The 23,196-nt window shown below is 43.0% G+C and overlaps 2 protein-coding genes across 3 annotated transcripts; both read left to right on the top strand.

The window, feature by feature from the left end:
• LOC102972971 (membrane-spanning 4-domains subfamily A member 6D-like) lies at positions 1 to 8,496 on the top strand. Its single transcript, XM_007092131.3, has 6 exons — positions 1 to 147; positions 1,679 to 1,813; positions 2,138 to 2,194; positions 5,048 to 5,257; positions 7,086 to 7,187; positions 7,969 to 8,496. The coding sequence occupies exons 1-6, from the start codon at positions 1 to 3 to the stop codon at positions 8,062 to 8,064; spliced, it is 747 nt and encodes a 248-aa protein (XP_007092193.2). The 3' UTR covers positions 8,065 to 8,496.
• Positions 8,497 to 9,094: 598 nt separating this feature from the next.
• Positions 9,095 to 22,663, top strand: LOC102963876 (high affinity immunoglobulin epsilon receptor subunit beta-like). Of its 2 annotated transcripts, XM_042958514.1 has the most exons (9): positions 9,095 to 9,107; positions 14,098 to 14,203; positions 16,386 to 16,485; positions 16,742 to 16,909; positions 17,353 to 17,484; positions 18,361 to 18,417; positions 19,329 to 19,472; positions 20,636 to 20,737; positions 21,993 to 22,663. In XM_042958514.1, the coding sequence occupies exons 4-9, from the start codon at positions 16,754 to 16,756 to the stop codon at positions 22,116 to 22,118; spliced, it is 717 nt and encodes a 238-aa protein (XP_042814448.1). In that variant the 5' UTR covers positions 9,095 to 9,107; positions 14,098 to 14,203; positions 16,386 to 16,485; positions 16,742 to 16,753; the 3' UTR covers positions 22,119 to 22,663. The 2 variants fall into 2 exon arrangements, with proteins under 2 accessions (XP_042814448.1, XP_042814447.1); XM_042958513.1 differs by lacking the exons at positions 9,095 to 9,107; positions 14,098 to 14,203 and having other exon boundaries at positions 16,303 to 16,589; positions 16,753 to 16,909.
• Positions 22,664 to 23,196: the final 533 nt, after the last annotated feature.

Genomic DNA, 23,196 nt, shown 5'->3' with positions numbered 1-23,196 from the left:
ATGCTATCACGGTCCATGACCAATGAGGCCATTGCAGTTCTGACACCAAATGGCATCAGCTTCCCCCAAACAGGGGAACCTAAACCCACCAACCAGAGGCAATACAACCTCAAGAAACAGCTAAAGGCAGAGGTCAAAGTTCTTGGGGTAAGGCCAATTCAGAACGTGCTGGAATGGGATGGGGAGGGGGGCGGGGTACAGGAAAGAAACCGTAGTCTTTAGACTATGTCATGGTGGCTCTTAAGTTTTGCCAGAGGGACTCTGGGTTCGTGAGTAGTCCAATGGAAGCCACTTGTAGAGTCATCCAAACCTTCCCCAGACCTAAGATGATATTAAAAATGTTTTTCCCCTCTTCTGAATACTAGCAATTGAGTCTTTGTTGATGTTTCCATAGTTTTGCAATAGCGCACTCCTCTTTTTATAAAAAATCACTTTCTTTTTTATTGTTTTTAATGTTTCATTTATTTTTAGTAGAGAGAGAGAGAGAGAGAGAGTATGGGCAGGGTAGGGGCAGAGAGAGAGTGAGACACAAAATCTGAAGCAGGCTCCAGGCCCTGAGCTGTCAGCACTGAGCCTGATGCAGGGCTCGAACTCATGAACCACAAGATTGTGGCCTGAGCCGAAGTCAGACGCTCAACTGACTGAGTCACCCGGGAGCCCCCAAAATCACTCTCTTGAAGTGTAATCAGAGTACAAAAAGCCATATGTCTACATGTTTTACCAGAGTAATGGTGATAAGTAATTCCATATTTTATGTATGTTTTTTTCTATGTGTTCACCAATTGCATGCTTAGGCAACCTGACTGATGTTTTTGAAGGGAATTTTTCCCTCACCACAAATCATGAGAAAAATAAACTTCTCTCCCCTCTTTTATCCTTCCCTTCTGAGAACAGGGATGATATGTGTCTTTTGTTAGCTTCTCTCCTCTCATGCATGATTTGCTAGAGCTCTGCGGACTGAAGGGAGGAGAGCTGGGAGGGATATATGTAGGACTGGAATTATCTCTGCAGTTATATGATCTAAGGCTGCAGAACCTAGGGGGACCCATTGCCTTGCCTCAAATACATGATCCTGTGGGGTACTACGAGGTTCGTGGGACATAATGTTTGGAAAACTGCTTGGCAAATATTCACAGGGCTGGAAATATCTGCGGCGGGTGTCAAGGAGGCAACCTTGGCCACTTGGAAGCCAAGATCCACAGCTGTAGGGACGTGGACTGGAGGGGTCAAGGAGCCGACCGGAGGGTCAGGTTCTCTGTTGTGTCCAGCAGGGTATGGGAGATGAGGGGAGGGACTTCCACATCACCAGTGCCAAGGCGGTGTGAGGGCTCTCAGATCTCCCCTGTTTCCATAAGAGACAGGAGAGTTGGTAGTAACAGAATGAGAGAGCCAGGGAAAACAGTCCAACACTGAGCCGGGAGCAAGGGCCATGAGCCAGAGAGGCAGAGATGCTCGAAGGCTTGCTGAGCACCTGCCAGATGGCCCGAGACTATAGTTTTCTGTGACACAGCAACATCTCCTCCAACATCTTCGTGGAGCCCCCACCCCAGACCTTTTACAGTGTCTGTATCCTTGCTGGGATCCTGATGATGTGCAAGGACCCTGGGAGAGATAAAGAGGCTTTGCCTCTCCAAATGCTGACTTTAATCCTCTGTCTCCCTTCTTCTTCTTCCAACAGGCTATTCAGATCCTGTGCGGGGTGTTGGTGTTGAGTTTGGGGATCATTTTGGTATCTGTTCCGTCCTCTCCATCCTTTACCCCGGTGTTTTCCACCCTTTTGAAGGCTGCTTACCCATTCATGGGAGGCTTGTGTGTGAGTAGAGATCCTTAGGAGGACAAGCTGGGTGGAAGTGGGAAGAAGATGCCAGGAGGGCAGGCTGTGCATCTGTCAGCTCACTGTCTGCCGGGAGCAAGGGGTCAATGGTAGAACATGTTTCCCTGCGTGTATAGCCCAGGGAAGAGTTGAGTCGGGTGGGATAGCAGGAGTCACCTGATTCTACATCTATGTCTTGGTTGGCTCAAATAATCATTTCTTCTGAAGATCACCTTACTTTTCATCTCATCACCTTGTGGCTAACACTGCGGCTTCATGTATATGTAGAAACTGACCCCACCGTTGTCTCTCCTTTCTGAGTAGTTTGTCATTTCTGGAACTCTGTCAGTCATCATGGAGAAAAAGTCAACTAAGCCTTTGGTGAGTATAAGAACTCCGACCCACTACTCATGGATCGAAATGAAATTTAGGGAGAACTCTCCAAGGTCAATGTCTCCACCTTGCAGGTTCAGAGCAGATATTTATCAGAGTCAGGAACTGAGTCTGGATTATCCATATTCCTGTCCAGTGCACCCTCCTCTGGTCACTGCACGCTCAGTCACAGACTCCATTCAGGGTACTGTCTTATACTCTAGATCAGTGCCCAGGAATCTATTCTAGAAAAAGTCTGCCTCCTTATAATGCCCTTTTGATGGTGACTGGACTTTAAATTTAAGTCTTCAGTGACGAAGACGGTGACAGTGTTACAAAGAGGTCTATGTGTTGTGGATTCTGTCCAAACCCTTGAGAAAAGCCAGTCAAAATTGTTATGTGGGGAATTCTCTCTCATTCTTTTATCTATCTGATCTAAAACTCAATACTTTTGGTGGATCTGAGTATAAACTCTCGAGTCCTAAAAGGTGTCATTAATTATTGGTATTGGATAAAAAAAAAAAAAACAAATTTTCCTGCATTTAACTCTTCCAGGAAAGCCAGGATTGGGAGTGGCAGGGAGAGGAAAGATGATTGTAGGGAGGTTTCTAATCTGTAAAGTTTCACTAAATCTTCACTCAATCCTAGGTCCCTCAAGTAGTTTGATGTTGGGGGTCACATGTGAGAATGCCATAGAACAGAGAAACTCCATTTGGAAGCTCTGCTTAAAAAAAAAATCTCCTGAAGGCATCAGGAAATTAGAGTGAGTGCTCAGGACAATGCCAATCCCCCCCCCCTTCTCTCTCTCTCTCTCACTCTCTCTCTCATCAGACTTTAGAGGTTGATTACTCGGAACCCTTACCTAGCCCCCAAGCTGCTAGATCAGTGCTGTCCTATAGAATTTACTGGAATAGCAGAGATGAAGCAATCACACTGCCAGTCACATGTTGCAACTGAGAACAGGAAATGTGGCCAGTGAAATAGACAAACTGAACTTCAAATTTTATTACAGTTTACTTTAAATATAAGTAGTCCATGTGGCTAGTGACAACCGTATTGGATAATGTTTCTAGGGACGCCCGGGGGGCTGAGTCGGTTAAGCAGCCAACTCTTGACCTCGCCTCAGGTCATGATCTCATGGTTCGTGGGATCAAGCCCCACACTGGGCTCTGTGCCGACAGTGCAGAGGCTGCTTGGGATTCTCTCTCTCATTTCCTTCTGCCCCTCCCACACATGCACATACTTGCTCACTCTCCCTCTCTCTCAAAATAAATAAATATTTTTTTTTAAAGACTAATGTTTCTAGATTATCGGGGAAGCTTATGGGACCCTTACCCCAGAGAAGAGCAACACCAGAGTGAACAGAGCAGCAAACTCAAGGCCATGGGGGTGTGGGCTTTGGGTGCACTCAGGCTCACCAGAGTCATGAATCTTGTAGTGAATTCTACTGTGTTCACACATTATACCAGTCCCTTTTTTTTTTTTTTTAATTTTTTTTTCAACGTTTTTTATTTATTTTTAGGACAGAGAGAGACAGAGCATGAACGGGGGAGGGGCAGAGAGAGAGGGAGACACAGAATCGGAAACAGGCTCCAGGCTCCAAGCCATCAGCCCAGAGCCTGACTCGGGGCTCGAACTCACGGACTGCGAGATCGTGACCTGGCTGAAGTCGGACGCTTAACCGACTGCGCCACCCAGGCGCCCCTACCAGCCCTTTCTGAGGTGGAGGGAGAGTGCTGTCCCAGAACAAACCTAAATTATTCTAAGAAACCTATACTCTGGAAATCAGGTTATCGGGAGGCCCAGGAGCGTGCACCTTAGTCATTATTTTAGGGAATGGGGGTTAGGAGGAGAAAAATGTCCTGCCTATTCTCTACTGTGCCCCAAATCTCCAACTGCTGAGCCCCTAAAGGAAGAGGAACCTAGACAGGATTATGTGATATTCTAATTTGTGGCTACTGGGAGTTCCCTGGACCACACTCACCTATAAATATAGCTTTCAGGATCATCCTCGCTCGAGTCCCCTTTCCTGTGAGTTGGGGTAGAAGAGACCACATCTCTGAGCTCAGTGTATTTGTTGCCCTCACTCACTTCGTACATGTGGAAACGAGACCCAGAGTGGAAAATGGAACTGGGGAACGGAGCACTCAGGAAAACTGAGAGGGTCGTAGGCAAAGCTACTACCATGATGTCAGCTTCCTAACATCCAGTCTGACCTTCTGCCTCACCCTGCCACTCACATGCTACACCATCCTCGGGCCTAAGACTAGAACTCTCTCTATATACTCCTTCATACAGAGCTCTGGGTGTGACCACTCATTCATACAGAGCCCTGGGTCTGTCCACTCCAGGGCTCACCTAAGCCTGACTACACTATGTCCCCATATTCCTATCTGGGTGGGTGGGCGTTGAAGAAGGTGGGGTGCAAGGAGGAGCACCTTGCTTTGTCTGCCTCCTCTGTGTGGCTGATGCTTCCACCAGGCGTTTCTGGATGAGTTGGGGGAGAAAGAAATCACATCTGCCTTTGGTCATACCTTTTAGGGGATTCTGTAGACACGGCCTCAGGAAGCCCCGCCATCAGTCCTGGGTAAAGAATTCAGGAGAGGAATATTCTCTGTCACCTACTGAAGTCCTACGTGGGGAGAAACATTTCATTTATTCATTCACCTAGCCAAGATGTACCTTCTAGGTTCAGAGATGTTGCTAAGTGCTGGGGAGACATACAGGTTTAAGTCTACCCACGCTAGACTTCCTGAAGGACACAGATTAGAAAGTAAGGTTCTGCAATGCATTGGCAGAGAGGGATGGTAGAACATTGGTTGCTCATCGGAAGTGATTCTTAACTCAGCATTTGTCTGTCAGGTTCAGAGCAGCGTGGTTGCAAACATTCTGAGCTCTCTTTGTGCTCTGGTGGGTTTCATTCTCCTCTCTGTCACGTTGGATGCTGTGGATCCTGCCTTTCGGAAGTGTACCTTCAACAAAGAGCAAAGAAAACCTGAACGGACTACATTTAACTATTATATTAACCCATATATGGACAAAGAATGCATCACGGCCAAAACCACTCTGACTGTAAGTATTTTTTAGATGGGTTGTTCCAGTCATATGAGGTTTCTGAAAGCCTTGACTTGTCGTTACCCCTTCTTTTGAGAATCTGTCTAACTCTTTCCGGGTTGGGCATCTGGGGGAAGGCCAAGGCTCCGTCTTCCCAAAGAGGGGGGCACTGCCCGACTGAGATGACAGGGTAGGCTCTGGGGCAATGAAATGGAGTAGAACAGGCAATGACAAATAAAGGTGATAAGGAAAAGCTAAAACTTACCTTGATAGGGTTTCTTAATAATCAAAGTAATTCTGTTGTTAGAGTCATAAAATAGGAGTTTGCCAAACCAAAAATCTTGGCACGTGGAAAGGTAAATTCAGAAAGGCAAAGACAGCAGGAAGATGTAAGTGATCAGGAAGCATGGAAAGTATGTGTACTAGGGTGTTAACTTGGCCTGAGCAGACGTCAGGCCGAGCACTGAGAAGTAGAGGGTAGGAAGTGTGACCCTGGAGGTGAGGGCTTCTCCTTCCGGTGACCGCAGTGATGAACAGTATTGATCGAGTGAGAAAGCAGCATCATTGCTCTTTGTTATAACTTACAGAGGTGGAATTTATTAAATTGAGAAATATATATAGGAGGATGGAGAATGGCAACTGATAACAATTGCCACTGTTAGGGAAAAGAAAGCAATGAAGCTTAGCTAATAGAAATAATGTGTTAGGTTGGAGCATTGAAGGGTATGTGTGTGGTCAGAAAACCCTGAGAAAGACACGAATAAAGGGGCTCCAGAATATCTGTTGTCCTGCAGTCACAAAAGTGGGTGATGTCAAGGACACAGCTGGAGGCTGGCCAGAGCTGGTCAAGCACGTGCTTGCACACCACTCCTTATGGAGCTGGCCCAAGGAACTTGCCTCTCTCCAGGTTCGTGATATGATCATCAGCTCATGGTGAGAATCATCCTGGAGAGAAGTTGAGGAGGGATTTGTATAATGAATAAAGTCTGAATTGGTGAGGGATAATTTTGCTTTATAAATAAAGGGACTATGGTGAGCTTGCTTGCTAGGACAATTTCTCATTAACGTCCACGAGTTGTGTTTCCTCTTCCACTGTGTGTAAATAGACGAGAAGTCCGTGCAGTCACATTTGCTCTCCTGTCCTATCATCTCGCGGGGTCTGCATGAAGGCTGCCTCAGGACAGAAATGGTAGAACCTAGTCTCTTGGTGGAGCATCGTTTTTGAGTTGGTTGGCTTTGTCAGTGAGGGTGGCGGCTTTGTTTATGCTGTGTTTATTGCCTTGATTGTTCTTTCTAACTCTCACAGACATCAAGAAAGGCTAAGAAAGCCCATCCAGAGGGGGTGTTAATATTGACTTTCACAAAGGACTTACACCAATGAGGTCAAAACTTCATTGGTTCTCAGATCCCCCTGAGAAGGAAGTATCATGGTGCACATTTGATAAATGAGGAAACAAGCTAGAGAAGTAGAGACTTCGGGCTCACTCAGCTGCTTAAGCGGTAGAGGTGAGGCTGAGGCAAGAATGGGAGCTGGCCTTTCCCAGCCCTGGGAGTTATTATACCACTAGCTGCGTCAACGATGTAATCAGATACAGCTATGTCTCCGAGCGAGACGTACGGTGCACAAAGTGGATTATGTGTAGCTGATGTAATTACAGTTCATCCTCCCTCTCAAGGGTCTAACTAAGCAAAGGGGTTAAACTAAGCCAGTTGCTAGGCTGGACAGGAGCAGTGTGCTCTTCACTCTGTGATGGTTGAGGCCTTCCTCCCCACAGTCGCCGCCCAACAAGGGATGAGGGCTTCAGTTGACTCAAGCACCGCCAATCTTGTATTTCCTCCGCTGCAGGGAACTCTGTCTGTGATGCTGATTTACACGGCGCTGGAGTTCTGCCTGGCTGCGCTCTCTGCCGTGATTTGGTGGAAAGAGGCTCACTCTGACTTCCCCGGGGTGAGTGTGCTGGCCGGCCTTCCCGAGTCCTGCCAGGTGTATTTCAGGTTCAGGGTTGTGTTGAGTGATGTCAGCTAGGGTGACTGACGGGCTGGCAGTTGTCGGTCATGAGATACACATCGGAGCTGGTTTGATGGGGATGGAAGACAGATGAGGAAAGCAGATAACGACTGGGGAGCTGACTGGCCGAGGGTCAACCAAATGGAATGGTTGAACCTGAAAAATGGACCGGTTCGGTCTCCTGTCTTGTAAATGCAGAAACCTGGAAGTTAAGTGGCCTGCCTGGCATTGTGTGTGAGTCCGTGCTGTGCTTGGGTCCCTAGAACTTGGCTTGTGTCTTCCCTAGACAGCCCCAGTCTCCTTAACAGTCTTGACTCAGTGAAAGATATTTGCACATGACTGCATTTGGCAAATGTCCTTTGCTCTGGCTTCACCTTCCTGTGATCTTCAAATTCTTTTTTCACCTAAAAGATACTTTTAAAAACTTGTTTCAAATTCCATGGGACAGCACCCTCCCACCACCATAGACTCACAGCTTCATTTAACCAAATTAAAAAGCCTTGATTTATCCAAAATTTTATTACAGAAAGCAGGATGAATACTGAGCTGATGAGCAGCACTTATTTAAAGAGCTTAATGACATGCTACACTCATCTTGTATAACACACATGCACACACACACACACACACACACAGATTGGAGGAAATGACATCAAGAGATGTATATATTAAGCTGAACCTTAGTGAAGTCTGAAGAACTAACATATTTTGTTTCTTTTAGCGTGTGCTTTTCCTGCCTCAGAGTTGCAAGAATAAATCCAGCACACCCTCAAAGGCATTTGGTGACCCTGGATACGAAGAACTAGTAACTTCTTAGGGGAAATAGTCATCAGAAATTTGGCTTTATGATACTGTATGAAGACCAGCCAGAGAAACTCAAGAAAGCAAAGTTTGAGTTCCCTGAAATGTAGCGTTTAGGTAATGAGCACTGGAAATGTATATGTTTGTTTTCTTGTTGCTGAATATATGTGCTCAATAGGGGGGGTCTTGGTTTGGCATTAGGTAAAAGCACAGATGTGTAAGTTACCATCGACTAGACCGCCAAATAGTCAGACATTTAGCAAAAACCTAGATAGGATTGTGTGATTTAGTGATCATGCCGAAGTAAAGGAGACAACTCCTTCCTGTCCCCCTTAATCGCCAACAGGAGTTAACTGACTTACGGTGGTGTTCCGACTCTTTCATAGTAGACAGTAGTGTTCCCTCACAGGATTTTACTCATCACTACATGTAGACAAGCCCCCTACAATTAAACCTCAGGAGCTCTGTAAGTAATTGGCTTCAAAATAAAATCTTTATTTGATTTATGTGATGTGTATTTTATCAATACCACCAAACAATTAACTCAATTCTACCTGGAGATAGCATCTAACACTACAGGTTAAGGGCTCAGTCCTATTAGACTGTGACCCTACCACCCTCTTCCCACTTCAGATGCCAGTAGCAGGCCCAGATTGTCACCTGAGCTTCTGGCCCACTGGCTATAGGTAGAGGTTCCCAAGCCCTCCTTAGTTCAACTAATTTGCTAGAGTGGCTCACAGAACTCAGAGAAATGTTTCACTTACTATTACCAGTTTATTATAAAAGGATATAACTCTAGAAAATCCATAGGGAAGAGATACAGAGGGCAAGGAATGGGAAAGGCTGTGGAGGACCACTCTTCCCGAATCTCTTTGTTTTTACCAAGAAGCTATCCCAATCCTGTTCTGGAGTTTTATGGAGGCTTTGTTACATACCCATGATTGATTAAATCACTGCCCATTGGTGATAAAACTCAATTTTTACCCCCTCTCTTCCCTCTCTTCTTTCCAGAGGCCAGGGGGGTGGACTGAAAGTTCCAATCCTCTCATCAATCATAAGGTGGGTTTCTCTGCTTGGGGAGGGTCCCCAACCTATCCTTGGGTTCCCTGAGGGCTTTTCCCAAAGCTAGACTTCTCTTAGCTTTGACTCCTTTCTCAGAAAAGGCAGCCAGCCCTTTAGGCAACACTCAAAGTCACTTCTTACCATTGGTTCAACATAACCAGCATGTTAACCACCTGTGTCTTTTAAGTGGCCACGCCCCTCCAGCCTGAGTGAAATGAGATTGGCGTCTACCTTGAGATCTGAAGATGTATTGAAAACACGTGTGTTTCACATAGAAAATGCTCCATTGAGTTTTATTTTCAATTTTCTTCCACCACCGCCACCCCCCCCCCCCCACCAACTTTTTCCCTTACGCCAACTTGATTCTCTAAACAATTTGAATCTCTGTCTGCCTCTGGATTTTGAAACTGATTAATCTCCTAAGATCTTTCATTCCTCCAAGAGTGTCTGTACAGGGCTCTAAACAGAGAATCTCAGACTGCAGCAATTTATTTTCTCTTCCTTTTGCTGCCAAGGAAGATTTTAGAATTAAAGGCATTTTTCAGAGCTTCTGCACAGGTGACTCTACTGACATCCAGTGGTGATAAAGAGAAATGCTTTCCCTCCCCACCCCTGCCCCGCCCCCGAGCCCCCCAAATAAATAGAAAAGGCAAGCCAGGGTTATAATTCAGTGTCCATGGAGAATTTCCCTGTGGGCAGCTAATATGACAGTATAAAATCACACCTGCAAACTTTGTCTGCATATGTCATCAGTGAGAGGGGACAATGCATCTTTTGGAAATAATTTATTATTTGTATCTTCAAAAAGACACGAACCATTACTATAAGAAGCTAGAATACCTATATTCTTGTTTTTTTCAATATATGAAGTTTATTGTCAAATTGGTTTCCATACAACACCCAGTGCTCATCCCAAAAGGTGCCCTCCTCAATACCCATCACCCACCCTCCCCTCGCTCCCACCCCCCATCAACCCTCAGTTTGTTCTCAGTTTTTAAGAGTCTCTTATGCTTTGGCTCTCTCCCACTCTAACCTCTTTTTTTTTTTTTCCTTCCCCTCCCCCATGGGTTTCTGTTAAGTTTCTCAGGATCCACATAAGAGTGAAACCATATTAGAATACCTATATTCTTATGAAATAAAATAGGCCTTAATATGAGACATTATTAGAGAGAAAGAGGGATATTTTATCATGATAAAAGGGTCAACAGAGCAGGAAGAAACAAGGGTAAATGAAGGTGTAATTAACAGCAGAGACCCCCAAATATAGGAAGCCAAAACTGACAGAATTGAAAGAATTCAACTGCAAGTGGGTTTCAATATTTTATTCTCAATCATTGATACGAAAGCTAGACAGAAAATCAAGAAGGAAATAAAAGACTTGAACACTATTAACCAACTTAACTTGATGCACATATATATATATAAGATAAATCTTAATATAGGGGCACCTGGGTGGCTCAGTCGGTTAAGCGTCTGACTTCGGCTCAGGTCGTGATCTCACAGTTCGTGGGTTCGAGCCCCGCGTCAGGCTCTGTGCTGACAGCTCGGAGCCTGGAGCCTGCTTCAGATTCTGTGTCTCCCTCTCTCTCTGCCCCTCCCCTGCTCATGCTCTGTCTCTCTCCCAAAAATAAATAAATATTTTTAAAAATCTTAACATACTATAATATATATTATTTGTAGTAATGCATTTGTTATACAACAATAGAAAACAAATATAGATCATATGCTGGAACTTAAGACAATAAATTTTATAAGATTGAAATAATATAAAGTTCTCTGAACAAAACAGAATTAAACAAGAAATCAATAGCAGAGAGACTTTGTGGAATCCCCAATATAGCTGTAAATTTAAATCACTCACTTCTCAATTGACTATAGGTCAAAGAAATTAAAAAAAAAAGAAATTGGAAAATATTTTAAATTGAATAAAAAAGAAAACATCAAATGTATGGGAGACAGCTAATCCTGGACCTAGAGGAAAATTTATAGCTTTCAGTGCTTATATCAGAAGCAAAAATGTCCCAAATCCATAACCTTAAGCCCCCTCCCATGAAACAGGAAAAAGAGAGAGAAAACTAAATCCAAAGGAAGGAGAAATAAGGAAATAATTAAGGCTAGAGCACAGAAAAATAATGAAGAAAGACTAAGGAAAGCAAAGTTAGTCCTTTGAAAATGCCAGGAAAATTAACAAACTTCAGCTACACAGACCAAACAGAAAGGAGAGAGAAGACACACATTATCAAAATCAGTTATGGAAGAGGAGACCCATCACCAACTCTACAAAAATTAAAAGCATTATAAAGCCCTTATATATAATTCCGAACAATTTTATGCCAGCGACTTACACAAATAAATGAAACTGTGAGATAGACATAAATTACCAAAACTGATCCAAAAAGAATTAGAAATATATGGATGTATCTATAGCAAGTGAAGAAATTGAAATAATATTCAAACACTTTGCCACCAAGAAAAGCTCAGACCCAAATAGCTTCCCTGGAATATATCAGATACTGAAAGAAAAATAATAACAATCCATTATAAACTTCTTCACAAAAGAAAGGAGGCGGGGGGCACCTGGGTGGCTCAGTCGGTTGAGCGTCCGACTTTGGCTCAGGTCATGATCTCATCGGGACGTGAGTTCGAGCCCCGCGCTGGGCTCTGTGCTAACAGCTTAGAGCCCGGAGCCTGCTTCAGATTCTGTCTCCCTCTCCCTCTGCCCTTCCCCTGCTCATGCTCTGTCTCTCTCTGTCTCTCATTAATAAATAAACGTTTAAAAAAAATTAAAAAAAAAAAATGAAAGGAGGGGATGGTCTCATTAGAAGAAAGGAAAGCTACAGAATAATGTGCCTCAAGACTGCCATTTTTTTTCCATTCTCCTGAGGTCACAAGGGCAAAGTCAAATAAGATGCCCATTCTGGTGATACCTCTTTTATCACAGTGTCAGTCATAACCCAGGCAAGAGGCATCTCACCTGGGGGGCTTGTTTCATAGAGTCTTTGTAGAGCCATTCTGAAGCCGCCAGCTTTTGAGGTATTTCCATGGCTTCAGTAGGCGTTGACCATCACAAGGCAAAGGAAGGACAGTAGAGCATTTGCCCTCTTTTGAGTGTAAATGATGCACTTCTCCGTTAGTCCATTATACACTAAATTCTTAGGAGCCGTTTTTATAGATGTAGACAATTGATCGGTGTGATTTGTCCCGGTTCCTTTGGCTGGCGCTCCTCCTACTGGCCAAAGAGGGAAAAGCTCACTCTTGGTCTTGTTAAGCAGGAACACTAAAAAGGAATGTTCAGCTGACTTGCCATTCTTTTGCAGTTCCTTACTCATCCATTTTGCTAGATCCCCAGGTCAGGTTTCTATCATTTCCATATTATACCGGGAAGTCCTATTATCAGCAACTGATTTTAAAGCCTGTGCCACCTCAAATCGAAGGGGTTCAGTAACCACCTGGGCATTCCCTTTATCAAAACCACCCTTTTTACTTATAAATAAATCCTTAGCAATATTTTTAGTTAAAGACGAATCTGGGTCTTCAATGCAATGTCACTTCTGATGCCCAATGTTCCAGTGGTAGCGGTTAGGGTTTAATTTCTTTTTATTTTTTAAAAAAATTTTTTACATTTATTTATTTTTGAGAAACAGAGTGAGACAAAGCGTGAGCAGGGGAAGGGCAGAGAGAGAAGGAGACACAGAATCTGAAGCAGGCTCCAGGCTCTGAGCAAGAGTTCAGCACAGAGCCTGATGCGGGGCTCGAAACCACGAACTGCGAGATCATGACCTGAGCGGAAGTCGGACGCTCAACTGACTGAGCCACCCAAGCGCCCCAGGGTTTAATTTCTAAAGAAGACTCATAGGATCCAAATGGACTATGCGTCCCACTTTGAGATCTATTTTGCAGGACTAGGACACGATATAGCAACAGCGTTAAACTAAAAATGTGTGTTCCAGCTAATGACTGCCTCATTGCAAGGGGTCCATAATGACGGGTTTGTGTTCCAATTGCCCTCCCTTTCCCCCTGTGATGCACGTTTGTTTTTGATAAGGAATCCCAACAGAAAATCTCAGGACCAGGACCAAATTGTATTGGTTTGGGGGCTTCTTATACTTGGCTTGTCACATGGGCATGTTATTGCAACCAGCCCCAATAACATACCATTCTGTGGTCTCGCTGAAGCCACATACACATCACTAGTCACACTGTTATCAATAAATAATGCTGACAAGCTGGCACAAGCCACCCAGAAACTCCTCAGACCCCTGGTTACAGAGCAACACAATGAATCCATGTGTCCATGCCTTGACTAAGGGTCAGTGCCCCACAGGTACTCCCGAAAAACCTCTCAGGTCTGTTTCAGGCTTGCTGAAATTAACCCCAACAACACAGGCATGGGTTTGGACAGACTTGGTTTGACTAATTACTCCTTGTGTGATCTTGGATCAATTCTCAGCTTCCTTTTTTTTTTTTTAATTCTAATATATAGATAATAAGCAGATCCTTGTGTCTGTCATGTAAGGACTGAAAAAGAAATTCTGAGCACTATTCACTATACCTCTGATAAACGTTGGATCTATAGGTGTCACACTCAGATGTCTGAGATAAGGAAAAGGAAACATTTTAGCCTTTCAAAGGCATACTCTCAGCAAGAAGAAAAAGCATTTGGCAGAGAAGAGGCCAGCGTTTGCAGGCATCTTTTTTGGTAGGGGCACCTTAAGAACGGAACTAGAATTAAACAGAACTATTAATATAAACGCGAATCAGGGAGTTTGGGTCTAAATAAAAGAATCAAGTGGAAACCGATACAGTGGAATATGCACCATCAGAAGAGTTCAGAAAGCTGTTATCTCTGTTTCTGAGTGTGGTAGATTGTTGATTATCTTCTGATAATATTAAGGCTAGCTTATCTTTACCGCCCTTATATCTAACCTAAAGTTGGAAATAAAGAAGCCTAGAGTAACAATTCTACCATAACAATCCTTCTCCACAGAGGGCCAAGGGCAGGGGGCAACTCCATGAAAGATATGAAACACAAGGTTGCAAACCAGAACAGCTTGCTACTTAAAACCCACCGGCAGCCTGGGATAGACATCAGGGTAGGTGCAGCTCATTTTTGGTTGTATATATTCTGGCTGAATTTGGCAATGATTCCGGGCTTGAGTCTGGGCTGGGGATAGGCAAAATCCCTGGATTGGGAGCAGATCCAAGCTGGAAGAGTGAGGATCCAGGGAGGGGAGGAGACAGCAGAAAAGTCTTTCTCTGCCAGCTTGGCAGTGGCTCTGTGGCAGTATTTTCTCTTACTGTCATTTGTTTTACTAAGGATATATGCACAGATAATATGATTACAAATACGTTATCTATTGCCCAGGGCCAGCTTTTTGCTTCATTTGCTTCAATGTTATAAAATTTAAAAAAAATTAATAAAACTTTGTAGGCAGAGTTGGAGCCTCAGCCCTGAGCCTCCAGCTCATTTTCCTTCCTTCTGAACTCAGAGACAATCGTTATTTTTCCCTTCCCATCCATGTAAGACTTTTACCACATGTAGGTATATGCATGTTAATACACATGAGAGGACAAGGTTTTATTTACTTTTTTTAACGTTTATTTATTTTTGAGACAGAGAGACACAGAGCATGAACGGGGGAGGGTCAGAGAGAGGGAGACACAGAATCTGAAACAGGCTCCAGGCTTGGAGCTGCCAGCACAGAGCCCAACGCGGGACTCGAACTCACGGACCGCGAGATCGTGACCTGAGCTGAAGTCGGACGCTTAACCGACTGAGCCACCCAGGCGCCCCTTACAATTAGAGTTTTGAAAAATAAGATTATCTTCTTCATCAGAGGCTGAATATGACTTTTTTTTTTTTTTAACTCTTGAGATACACAGAAAGGTTTACACGGAGGCAAGTGTGTGATGGAAGTAATTCAGGAAGCTTTTAGAGCAACATGCACCACCCTTAATTTCTGTCCGTCCTTTGCATTGGAATTCATAATTTACCCATTAAAGTGTTACTTGTTTCTGTTTGACAAGGTCAGCAATAGATTCCAATCTTCCTTTCATTGTTTACCATTAATTCATTTAAAAAGTAAAGGATGTTCTCCCATTAGATGCCGAGCGATTGTTCTAGATGCTGAAGAAACAGAGATCAAGAAAACCTGGTATACTAGGATGTCAGCCAGAAAATGAAACATTTTGCTACTACTTTTTATATTTCACTTGAAATATTCTGCAGTTCATTTCATCGTTAGAAGAGAGGTGTTTCACTGAGGGTGTCATAACCCGATAATCCAGGTATTTCTAATGACAATGTAAATAGATAAAACCTTTTGGCATGGAATTTAGGATGTGTAAGACTTGCTCTTATCCTTATGCTTTGATCCAATAATCCCACAAAAGGGAATTTATGAATATGAACGTTAAAGGGATACTTATTTACAGTAACAAAAATAGGTCACTTAAAACATATATGGCATCTAGGGGCACCTGGGTGGCTCAGTCGGTTAAGCATCTGACTTTGGCCCAGGTCATGATCCCACGGTTTGTGGGTTCGAGCCCTGCATCGGGCTCGTGCTGACAGCTCAGAGCCTGGAGTCTGCTTTGGGTTCTGTGTCTCCCTGTCTCTCTGCCCCTTCCTGGCTTGTGTTCTCTCTCTCTCAAAAATAAATAAATAAAATTTAAAAATATACATATATGGCATCTTGAAAATGCTTAATAGATCATACCATTATTCTTTTTTAAAATATTGTGCAAACAGAAAAGTGATAATTAACCGACACTTGGATAGATTTTTAATATATAATGTGAAGTGTAAAACATTTAGAGACAAGGGTGCATGTAAACCATAATTAAACTCTCAAAAACCATTTATGTGTATCAGCAAAGACTTGGAATGAAGGCAAATATTGCTAGTTGTGTGTGGTTAATGTACCTTTATGTGAACTTTTCTCTGTTTTTTCAGAATCTTATAATGCAGTCATTATGTTAAATACAGAAAAATAGTATGGCTTTGTGAAGAAAAAAAGTAATGTAGGCTTAGAGGAAAAGACCAATCGAGTGAGATCCATTCTGTTCTATTCTAAAAATTCATCATATGGAAATTTTAGGCAATGATACAAAGAATTCATAGGAAAGCTTAAATTGCTCTTTTCTGAGGAGAAAAGAAACGAACTGGAAACGTGCATCACGTTGCAGATTATTAAATAACTTCGATGAATTGTCTAACATGACGTGAGAAAATCCTTATGAGGTCACAGAAACGTTGCTATTCCTAAATCACAGCTGAAGAAATAGAAACTCGGAGAATGTACCTGAATTGTCCAAAGCCACCGAGCAAATAACAGGAAGTCGCGATTCACGCAAGGGTGTGCCTGACCTTAAGGTATGCATTCTTCCAGTCCAATCCACAGCTCTTTTTTGCAGATATGTCAGAAACAACAGAGGCGTCCGCTCTACAGTGGTGAACATCTTGGGCTTCTAGAAAGTGTAAGGAAGCTGTCCAAGCCCCCGTGGTACTATTTCCCCATCCCTGCCTGTCTCCCACTGCTGTGCTCCAGAATTCCATATTCCATTGATTCCATCCTGGAGGGTTGCAGAACCACCCCCCCCCCCCCCCCGCATCCAGGCGTCAAGTACAGGTCTCTTACAGAATGAGTGATGCCGTTGCTACCGAGGGGACTGCTGGGGGCATTTCAACAAATGAAATTCAAAGTGCGCAGGTGGGACGAGCAGACGCACCCGATTTAGCTCAACGTGTACACAGCAAGCTGCGTGATTTCCTTAAAAAGAATCTGCAATCCCTGGGTGTAAGTTACCTTTAGCCCTGTAGACGTTAGGGGGTGAGTATGGAAAATTAAATGGTCTACAACTTTATTGGGGGTGAATTATTTTATGCCAGCTCATAAGACTGGGTAAAAAGTGGGTAGGAAAATATATCTGGGAGTACACTTAGGTCAGATGTTTTGCTTTGAAGGTGTTTCAGGCTCCCAGAGTTCAAATGGGATGTTTGTGCCCAAATATAATAGCCCCATGAGGTAATATCCATCCACAGGGCCTGGGAAACCAACACCATTTTTTTTTTTTTTTTTTTTTTTTTTGGATTTCACTCTTCCGAGGATTATTTTTAAGACCCAGTGAAGGTGGAAAAGATAAAATGCGATTCATATGTGGCCTTGGGATCGAGGGAGAAAAGTCTGGAATGTAGAGAGTTTTTCCACTTCCCCCCTGTATTCTATTTTTGTTCCTCCAGGTAGCTCAGATAATGATTGGCCTGAAATGTTTCTTATTTGGGATCATTGAGATTTTTCTTTACTGGCACTCTGACTTCAGGAATCTTTTATTCTGCTTTTATATTGGTTACCCGTTCTGGGCTGCAGCATCTGTGAGTATATCTGTTTGAACTACTTTGGGAATCAAAGAAGTTATTTAGAACTTGTAAATAAAGGAAAAATATATGTAATTAGTTTATCCTCACTTTTTGTAGACAATAGCTGAGACTCCTTTTTAGACTCTGTTAGAGGCACTGTGCCAAGTAGATAGGGAATTTGTTAGGAGAGAAAGTGAGGAAGCAGCCTCAGGACCAATTGTAAGTGTTTGGAGAAAAAAAAAAAATGCTCCTGAGTCCCATGCTCCCTCCTTTGAAGGGAGAGATCATTCCTACTTGAGAGGATCCAGGTGTACTTTAGATAGCAAATGAGGGGCACCTGGGTGGCTCAGTGGGTTAAGCATCCGACTCCGGCTCAGGCCATGATCTCACGGTTTGTGAGTTCGAGCCCCGCGCCGGGCTCTGTGCTGACTGCTCAGAGCCTGGAGCCTGCTTCGGATTCTGTGTCTCCTCCTCTCTCTGCCCCTCCCCTGCTCATGCTCTGTCTCTCTCTGTCTCTTAATAATAAATAAACGTTTAAAAAAATTAAAGAAAGCAAATGAACTTTCAGGTTGGAATAAATTGGGATAGGTCAGGATGGGGGTAGGATGGGGGTGTGTAGGGCAGAATCATCCATCCTATCCAACTCTATCACGGTCAATGGCATCTACCTTGAGTTCTTGCCTCACTTTCTCTCCACGTCAATATTCTTCCATCCACATGCCCCAAATGGACACACATTCAACTTGGTTCGATTCAATGCGTTGTTCTTTAGGAATATTCTTTTGGACTGGGAGAGATGTGGGGTTCAGGTTAAGTCATCCAAGGTGGAGGTGGGTGATGTGGATAGGAAAGCGTTCTCCCCCGTTAATGTCTTTCCTGTCTTATGAACAGTTCATCATGTCTGGATCTTTGACCATCTCATGTACAAGAAAACAAACAAAATTTCTGGTGAGTATCAGTTTCCCTTTTGCTCATTTAATGAGTTAACAAGAACTGTTGACTCTGACTCTCTACAGGAGGCCAAACCAAAACAAGATTTGGATATTCCAGTCTATTTCGTTGACTTGCAACTTTTTCTTCAATGATCTATTTCATTGGCTTGCAACTTTTTCTTCAATCATCTGTTAATTCTTTAGAAAATGAGACATACACTTAGCTTTTTTAAGAGAAGAAATTATCCAGGGGTGCCTGGGTGGCTTAGTTGGCTAAGCGTCTGACTCTTGACATCAGCTCAGGTCATGATCTCATGGGTTATGCATTCAAACCCTGTGTCAGGCTCTGTGTTGACAGTGCAGAGCCTGCTTGGGATTCGCTCTCTCTCTCTCTCTCTCTCTCCCTCCCTCCCTCCCTCCCCCACTTGCTTTCTATCTCTCTCTCAAAATAAATAAAAATTAAAATTAAAAAAAGAGGAGAAAGTATCCAACTGTCTGAATTTTAGCCTAGTAAGAAGCAAAAGAGGGGGGTCTTTACAGATAGATCCTTGTTTCAATGGTTGAAGAGACGCATTTTGGAAGGCTAAGATGGAGAGGGGTGCACGTTTGTGTTTGTATCAGGGAGCTTCTAGTTCAGGGTGGACATATTGAAAATCACTCCTACCAGTGATATCAGAACAAACAGAACCCCCATGATGTTGGCTCCATGGGCTTTCATTTCTGGAGGATCACTTCTTCCCTTCTCTCCCATGATGTAGAGTGGCTTGCCAAAAAACTGCTTCAGTAAAACAGGAAATTGAATTCCTCATGAAGGATCCCTTACCTTAGCCCGTAGAGCCAGGGCATGCCTCCAGGGTACTGCAGAAGATGTGTCTGGAAATACAAAAGGCCCTGAGTATTTCCATTAAAGGCTTTATTCTCTTCCAGATCGAAGTCACTATTGGAGCTAACATTATCAGCACACTACTTTCAAGCACTGGGATAATTCTTCTCTCCGTGAATTTAGTTGACATAGTCTTACTTGAATGCTGGGAGTTACCGGCATGTTCGTTGGTTAAATCTTTTATAACTGTAAGTACTAATTTGTTGGATGGTGTCTTCACACGTGATGTTTGTTTTCAGCTACCTCAGCCCTCAGCGACTAAAAGCCTGTGATGAAGTTTCTAAACGTTGAAAAGTGATAGGAAAACAAATAAATATAAACATGACATTTGTTTTAAAAAAAAAGTGAAACAACCTGATTTCAGAATTGCAGAATTATGTGTGTGCATTTCTGTGTGTCATTTTAAGAACACGTATTCTTATTATTCCAGATTTTCTCTGATGAACATGGGCTGTTCTAAAAAAAAAATGATAAAAAGACTGCTCACAGATCAGTGTGCCCAGAGAGGAGGGACCTGATCTGGAACATTGAGGACTGGCCTATGGATTTCTGGTAGTGAAAATGATACAAAATTTGGGAGCTGGTCTGAGTCATTTTAATGTTAATTTAAAAGATCAATGGAGGGGCGCCTGGGTGGCTCAGTCAGTTGAGCATCTGACTCTTGATTTCAGCTCAGGTCATGATCCCAGGCTCATGGGATTGAGCCCTGCATCGGGCTCTGCACTGAGTGTGGAGCCTGCTTGGGATTCTCTCTCTCTCTTCCTCTGCCTCTCTCCCCATGCTCTCTCTCTATCTCTCTAAAATAAAAAAATTAAAAAATAAATAAAAAAATAAAAGACCAATGGAATGTTAGTAAATCCATCCTTTCTGTGAGTAAAGTTGAGTCACATGATGTGTGTATGTGTATGAATGTGTGTGTGTGTGTGTGTGTGAGAGAGAGAGAGAGAGAGAGAGAGAGAGAGAGGGAGAGAGAGAGAGAGGGAGAGAGAGAGAGAAAAGTCCTGGTGTATTCAGTGTTTGACCAATGCGTATGAAAAAATGGCTGAAATAGGAGTAACTAACTCTAGAATGTTAAGGGAGTTCTTTTGCAGAGCTCTGCCATTTAGAATTCCTATAACTCATATTTGTTTCTGTAGGAGTTTATTTATGGTTGCTCGCTGAGGCAAGGTTTGTGCCAGATCCAATATTGTGTCTCAATGGAACGGGCATATCTTAGATAGGAAGTGCATTGTCCTCAAAATATCCACTAACCCTGGCCCCTTGCCCCCCCCCCCCCCGGACAACCAGGATGAGCACATTGCAGACTAAAGCTGGTTGGGGAAATCTTAATTCTTGCCCTTCTCTTCTGTAGAATATTGTGATCCTTCAAATGATACTGACTTGTGTGCAGATTTTTATTTCATTCTCACTCTGTGGGCTCACTTATACCGTGGATGGCAATGAGATCAGCTGGGTGAGTAGCCTTTTTTATTGAGAAGGTGAGGAAGCATTTAAAGCATCACAAAGAATCAGATGTGTTAATAGTTAACTTCAATCTCTGGTTGTATAGAGAATTGGCAAAAACAACAACAACAGCAAACACCCCCCCAAAACCCTCTTAATGGCAAGATGGGAGATGGGAGGTTAGAGAACAACAGTTACATGTTACATTCACCAGCCACTCCATTTTTGAAATATTCCTTTGCACAGATACTTCATTCATAGTCAGTTTCCCTCATTCACTCACACATGTATTTCTTACTCATCCATCTAAAGTATACTGAACATGTATTACATTTACTGTGTTGGGAGATGGGGAAACAGTGGCTTTTCCCATATCTTTAACAAGTGGATGTCATAATAGATCGAATAAATACTTAAGAAAAAAAGTAGCAGCCAAGTAAGAGATACAATAGCTCTAGGAACACGTAAGTGTGATTTCAATATTAATTCCATACCTCATAATTTTTCATGGAATCCCATCAGTCATACACACCCCAACACGTCAATGTGCTCACACGCACAGACGTATTCATACATGTATATGTAGTCTCCCACATCACCACATGTGTGTTCCTCCATATTTATTCTGCAAAGCCCTCGTAAATGGTTGGCCTTTGCTACATGCAAAATGTCATACTGATATTTCTGTTTCCATGTCCCTAGGACAAAAGTCAGGGGGACATATCTCGTTGTGTTCATGGATAGCATTTTATCATTTTTTATGGAATGACCGTCTCTCTTGCTACTACTCAAATCCCTGTAGATGCTGGCACGGACTGTTGGCTACATAAATACCTGACAAGATCACCGAAAAAAATGTATTTTATGGTGGTTCCAGACATGGCTAGAATTGCCCTATCTCTGCCTAGGCTGTTGTGAAAACATTGGCCGGCCAGGGTGTTTCAGCTTTGGCATTGTAAACATTTTGGAATGAATAATTACGTGTTGAGGGGTGGGGGGGGGGGGTGGGAGGGAGGAGGGGACATGATCTGTTTAGCAGCATCCCTGGCCTCTACCTGCTCAATGTCAAAAATTTCTCCCACCCCCAATTTTGGCAACCAAAATGTCTTCAGATATTGCTAAATATCCTCTGGAGGGTAAAGGTACCACCAGTTGAGGATCAGTGGGCTATACAGAGCACTGCAGCAAAAAACTTACAAGATCAAATAAAAATCACTGAAAATCTGGTTGAAGTAATTGTAGATGTTGTGATGTCCTATTTCTAGGCTTCTGCACTAAGTTGCTTGATCAGATCACATTCTGAAGATCCTTATCAAGACTTACTGACTCAACCTGAAACTTACGAAGATTTAGTGCTTCAAGACATAGACCAGGTTCACTCTCATCCATGAGACACCATCGAAACATTTTTTACCACACCAGGGCGTCTTGGATCCATGATGGCAACCAAAGACAGATCTGCTAGGAATCTTCTACAAATCCCCTGCTCCCCATGTCTTTTATTACGCACTTTCACATACACAGACACAATTAGCACGGATATGTGCTTACTTTGACAGGTGACCAGCAAATACTAATATTAGCATTCCGTGGCCTAATAGACCTCTTTTCATTGGGACGGTATTACCATTTTTGAGCCAATTTCAGTTCTTAGGCCTCAGAGAGGAATTTGTTGTTACCCACTTACTCCTTCCTAGAAACTGTACTTCCCTCTGGGTTGACAGTTTATTCAAGTGAAAAATCTTTGTGCAAATAGTTTGGGTGAGTAGTGGCATACCATCTGACACTGGGTCCAATCTAAGTTTCTTTGACTGTTGAATGTACTAGGTCTCCCTTGCTTGTGTCAAGGTGAACTTGACAAAATGTAATGCGATACAAAATGCACACTCTAATGTATGACACATAGTAAAAATCTAATGCAACCTCATTATTACCTGAATGCTGATTAAATCAACCTACCGCTCAATCTTTTTTTTTTTTTTAATGATGTTGCTTTCTTCTTGGTGACTGGGTATCATGGTGTTTTTTTTGTTTTTGTTTTTGTTTTTGTTTTATAAGGCACTATCCAGGGTTTGGTTTATCAAAGGCAAATTTTTTGAATTAGGATTTGTGTGTCTATTTTTTAAGAAGCGAAGAAAAACATCAGTAGGGAGGAAGAGAAGATAGAAGATAGTCAAATGAAGATAGCAGGGGTAGCCTGCTCAGGCTGCCATAAAAGAATACCACAGAATCAACAACGGAAATTTATTTACTCATAGCTCAGGAGGCTGGAAGTCTAAGATCAAGGTATCAGCTGGGTTACTTTCTCTGAAGCCTCTTTTCCTTGTTTGTAGATGGCTGCCTGCTTGCTGTGTCCTCACATGGTCTTTCCTGTGTATATGTCTGTGTCCTAACCCTCCTGTGATAAGGACACCGGTGACAATTGGATTGCATAAAATATGGCTTCATTTTATCTTAATTAGCTCTTTA

The sequence above is a fragment of the Panthera tigris genome, chromosome D1 (genome assembly GCF_018350195.1).
Source record: "Panthera tigris isolate Pti1 chromosome D1, P.tigris_Pti1_mat1.1, whole genome shotgun sequence".
NCBI classification, from domain to species: domain Eukaryota; kingdom Metazoa; phylum Chordata; class Mammalia; order Carnivora; family Felidae; genus Panthera; species Panthera tigris.
Note: the sequence above shows the minus strand (reverse complement) of the source record. Positions and strands in the feature narration are given on the sequence as shown.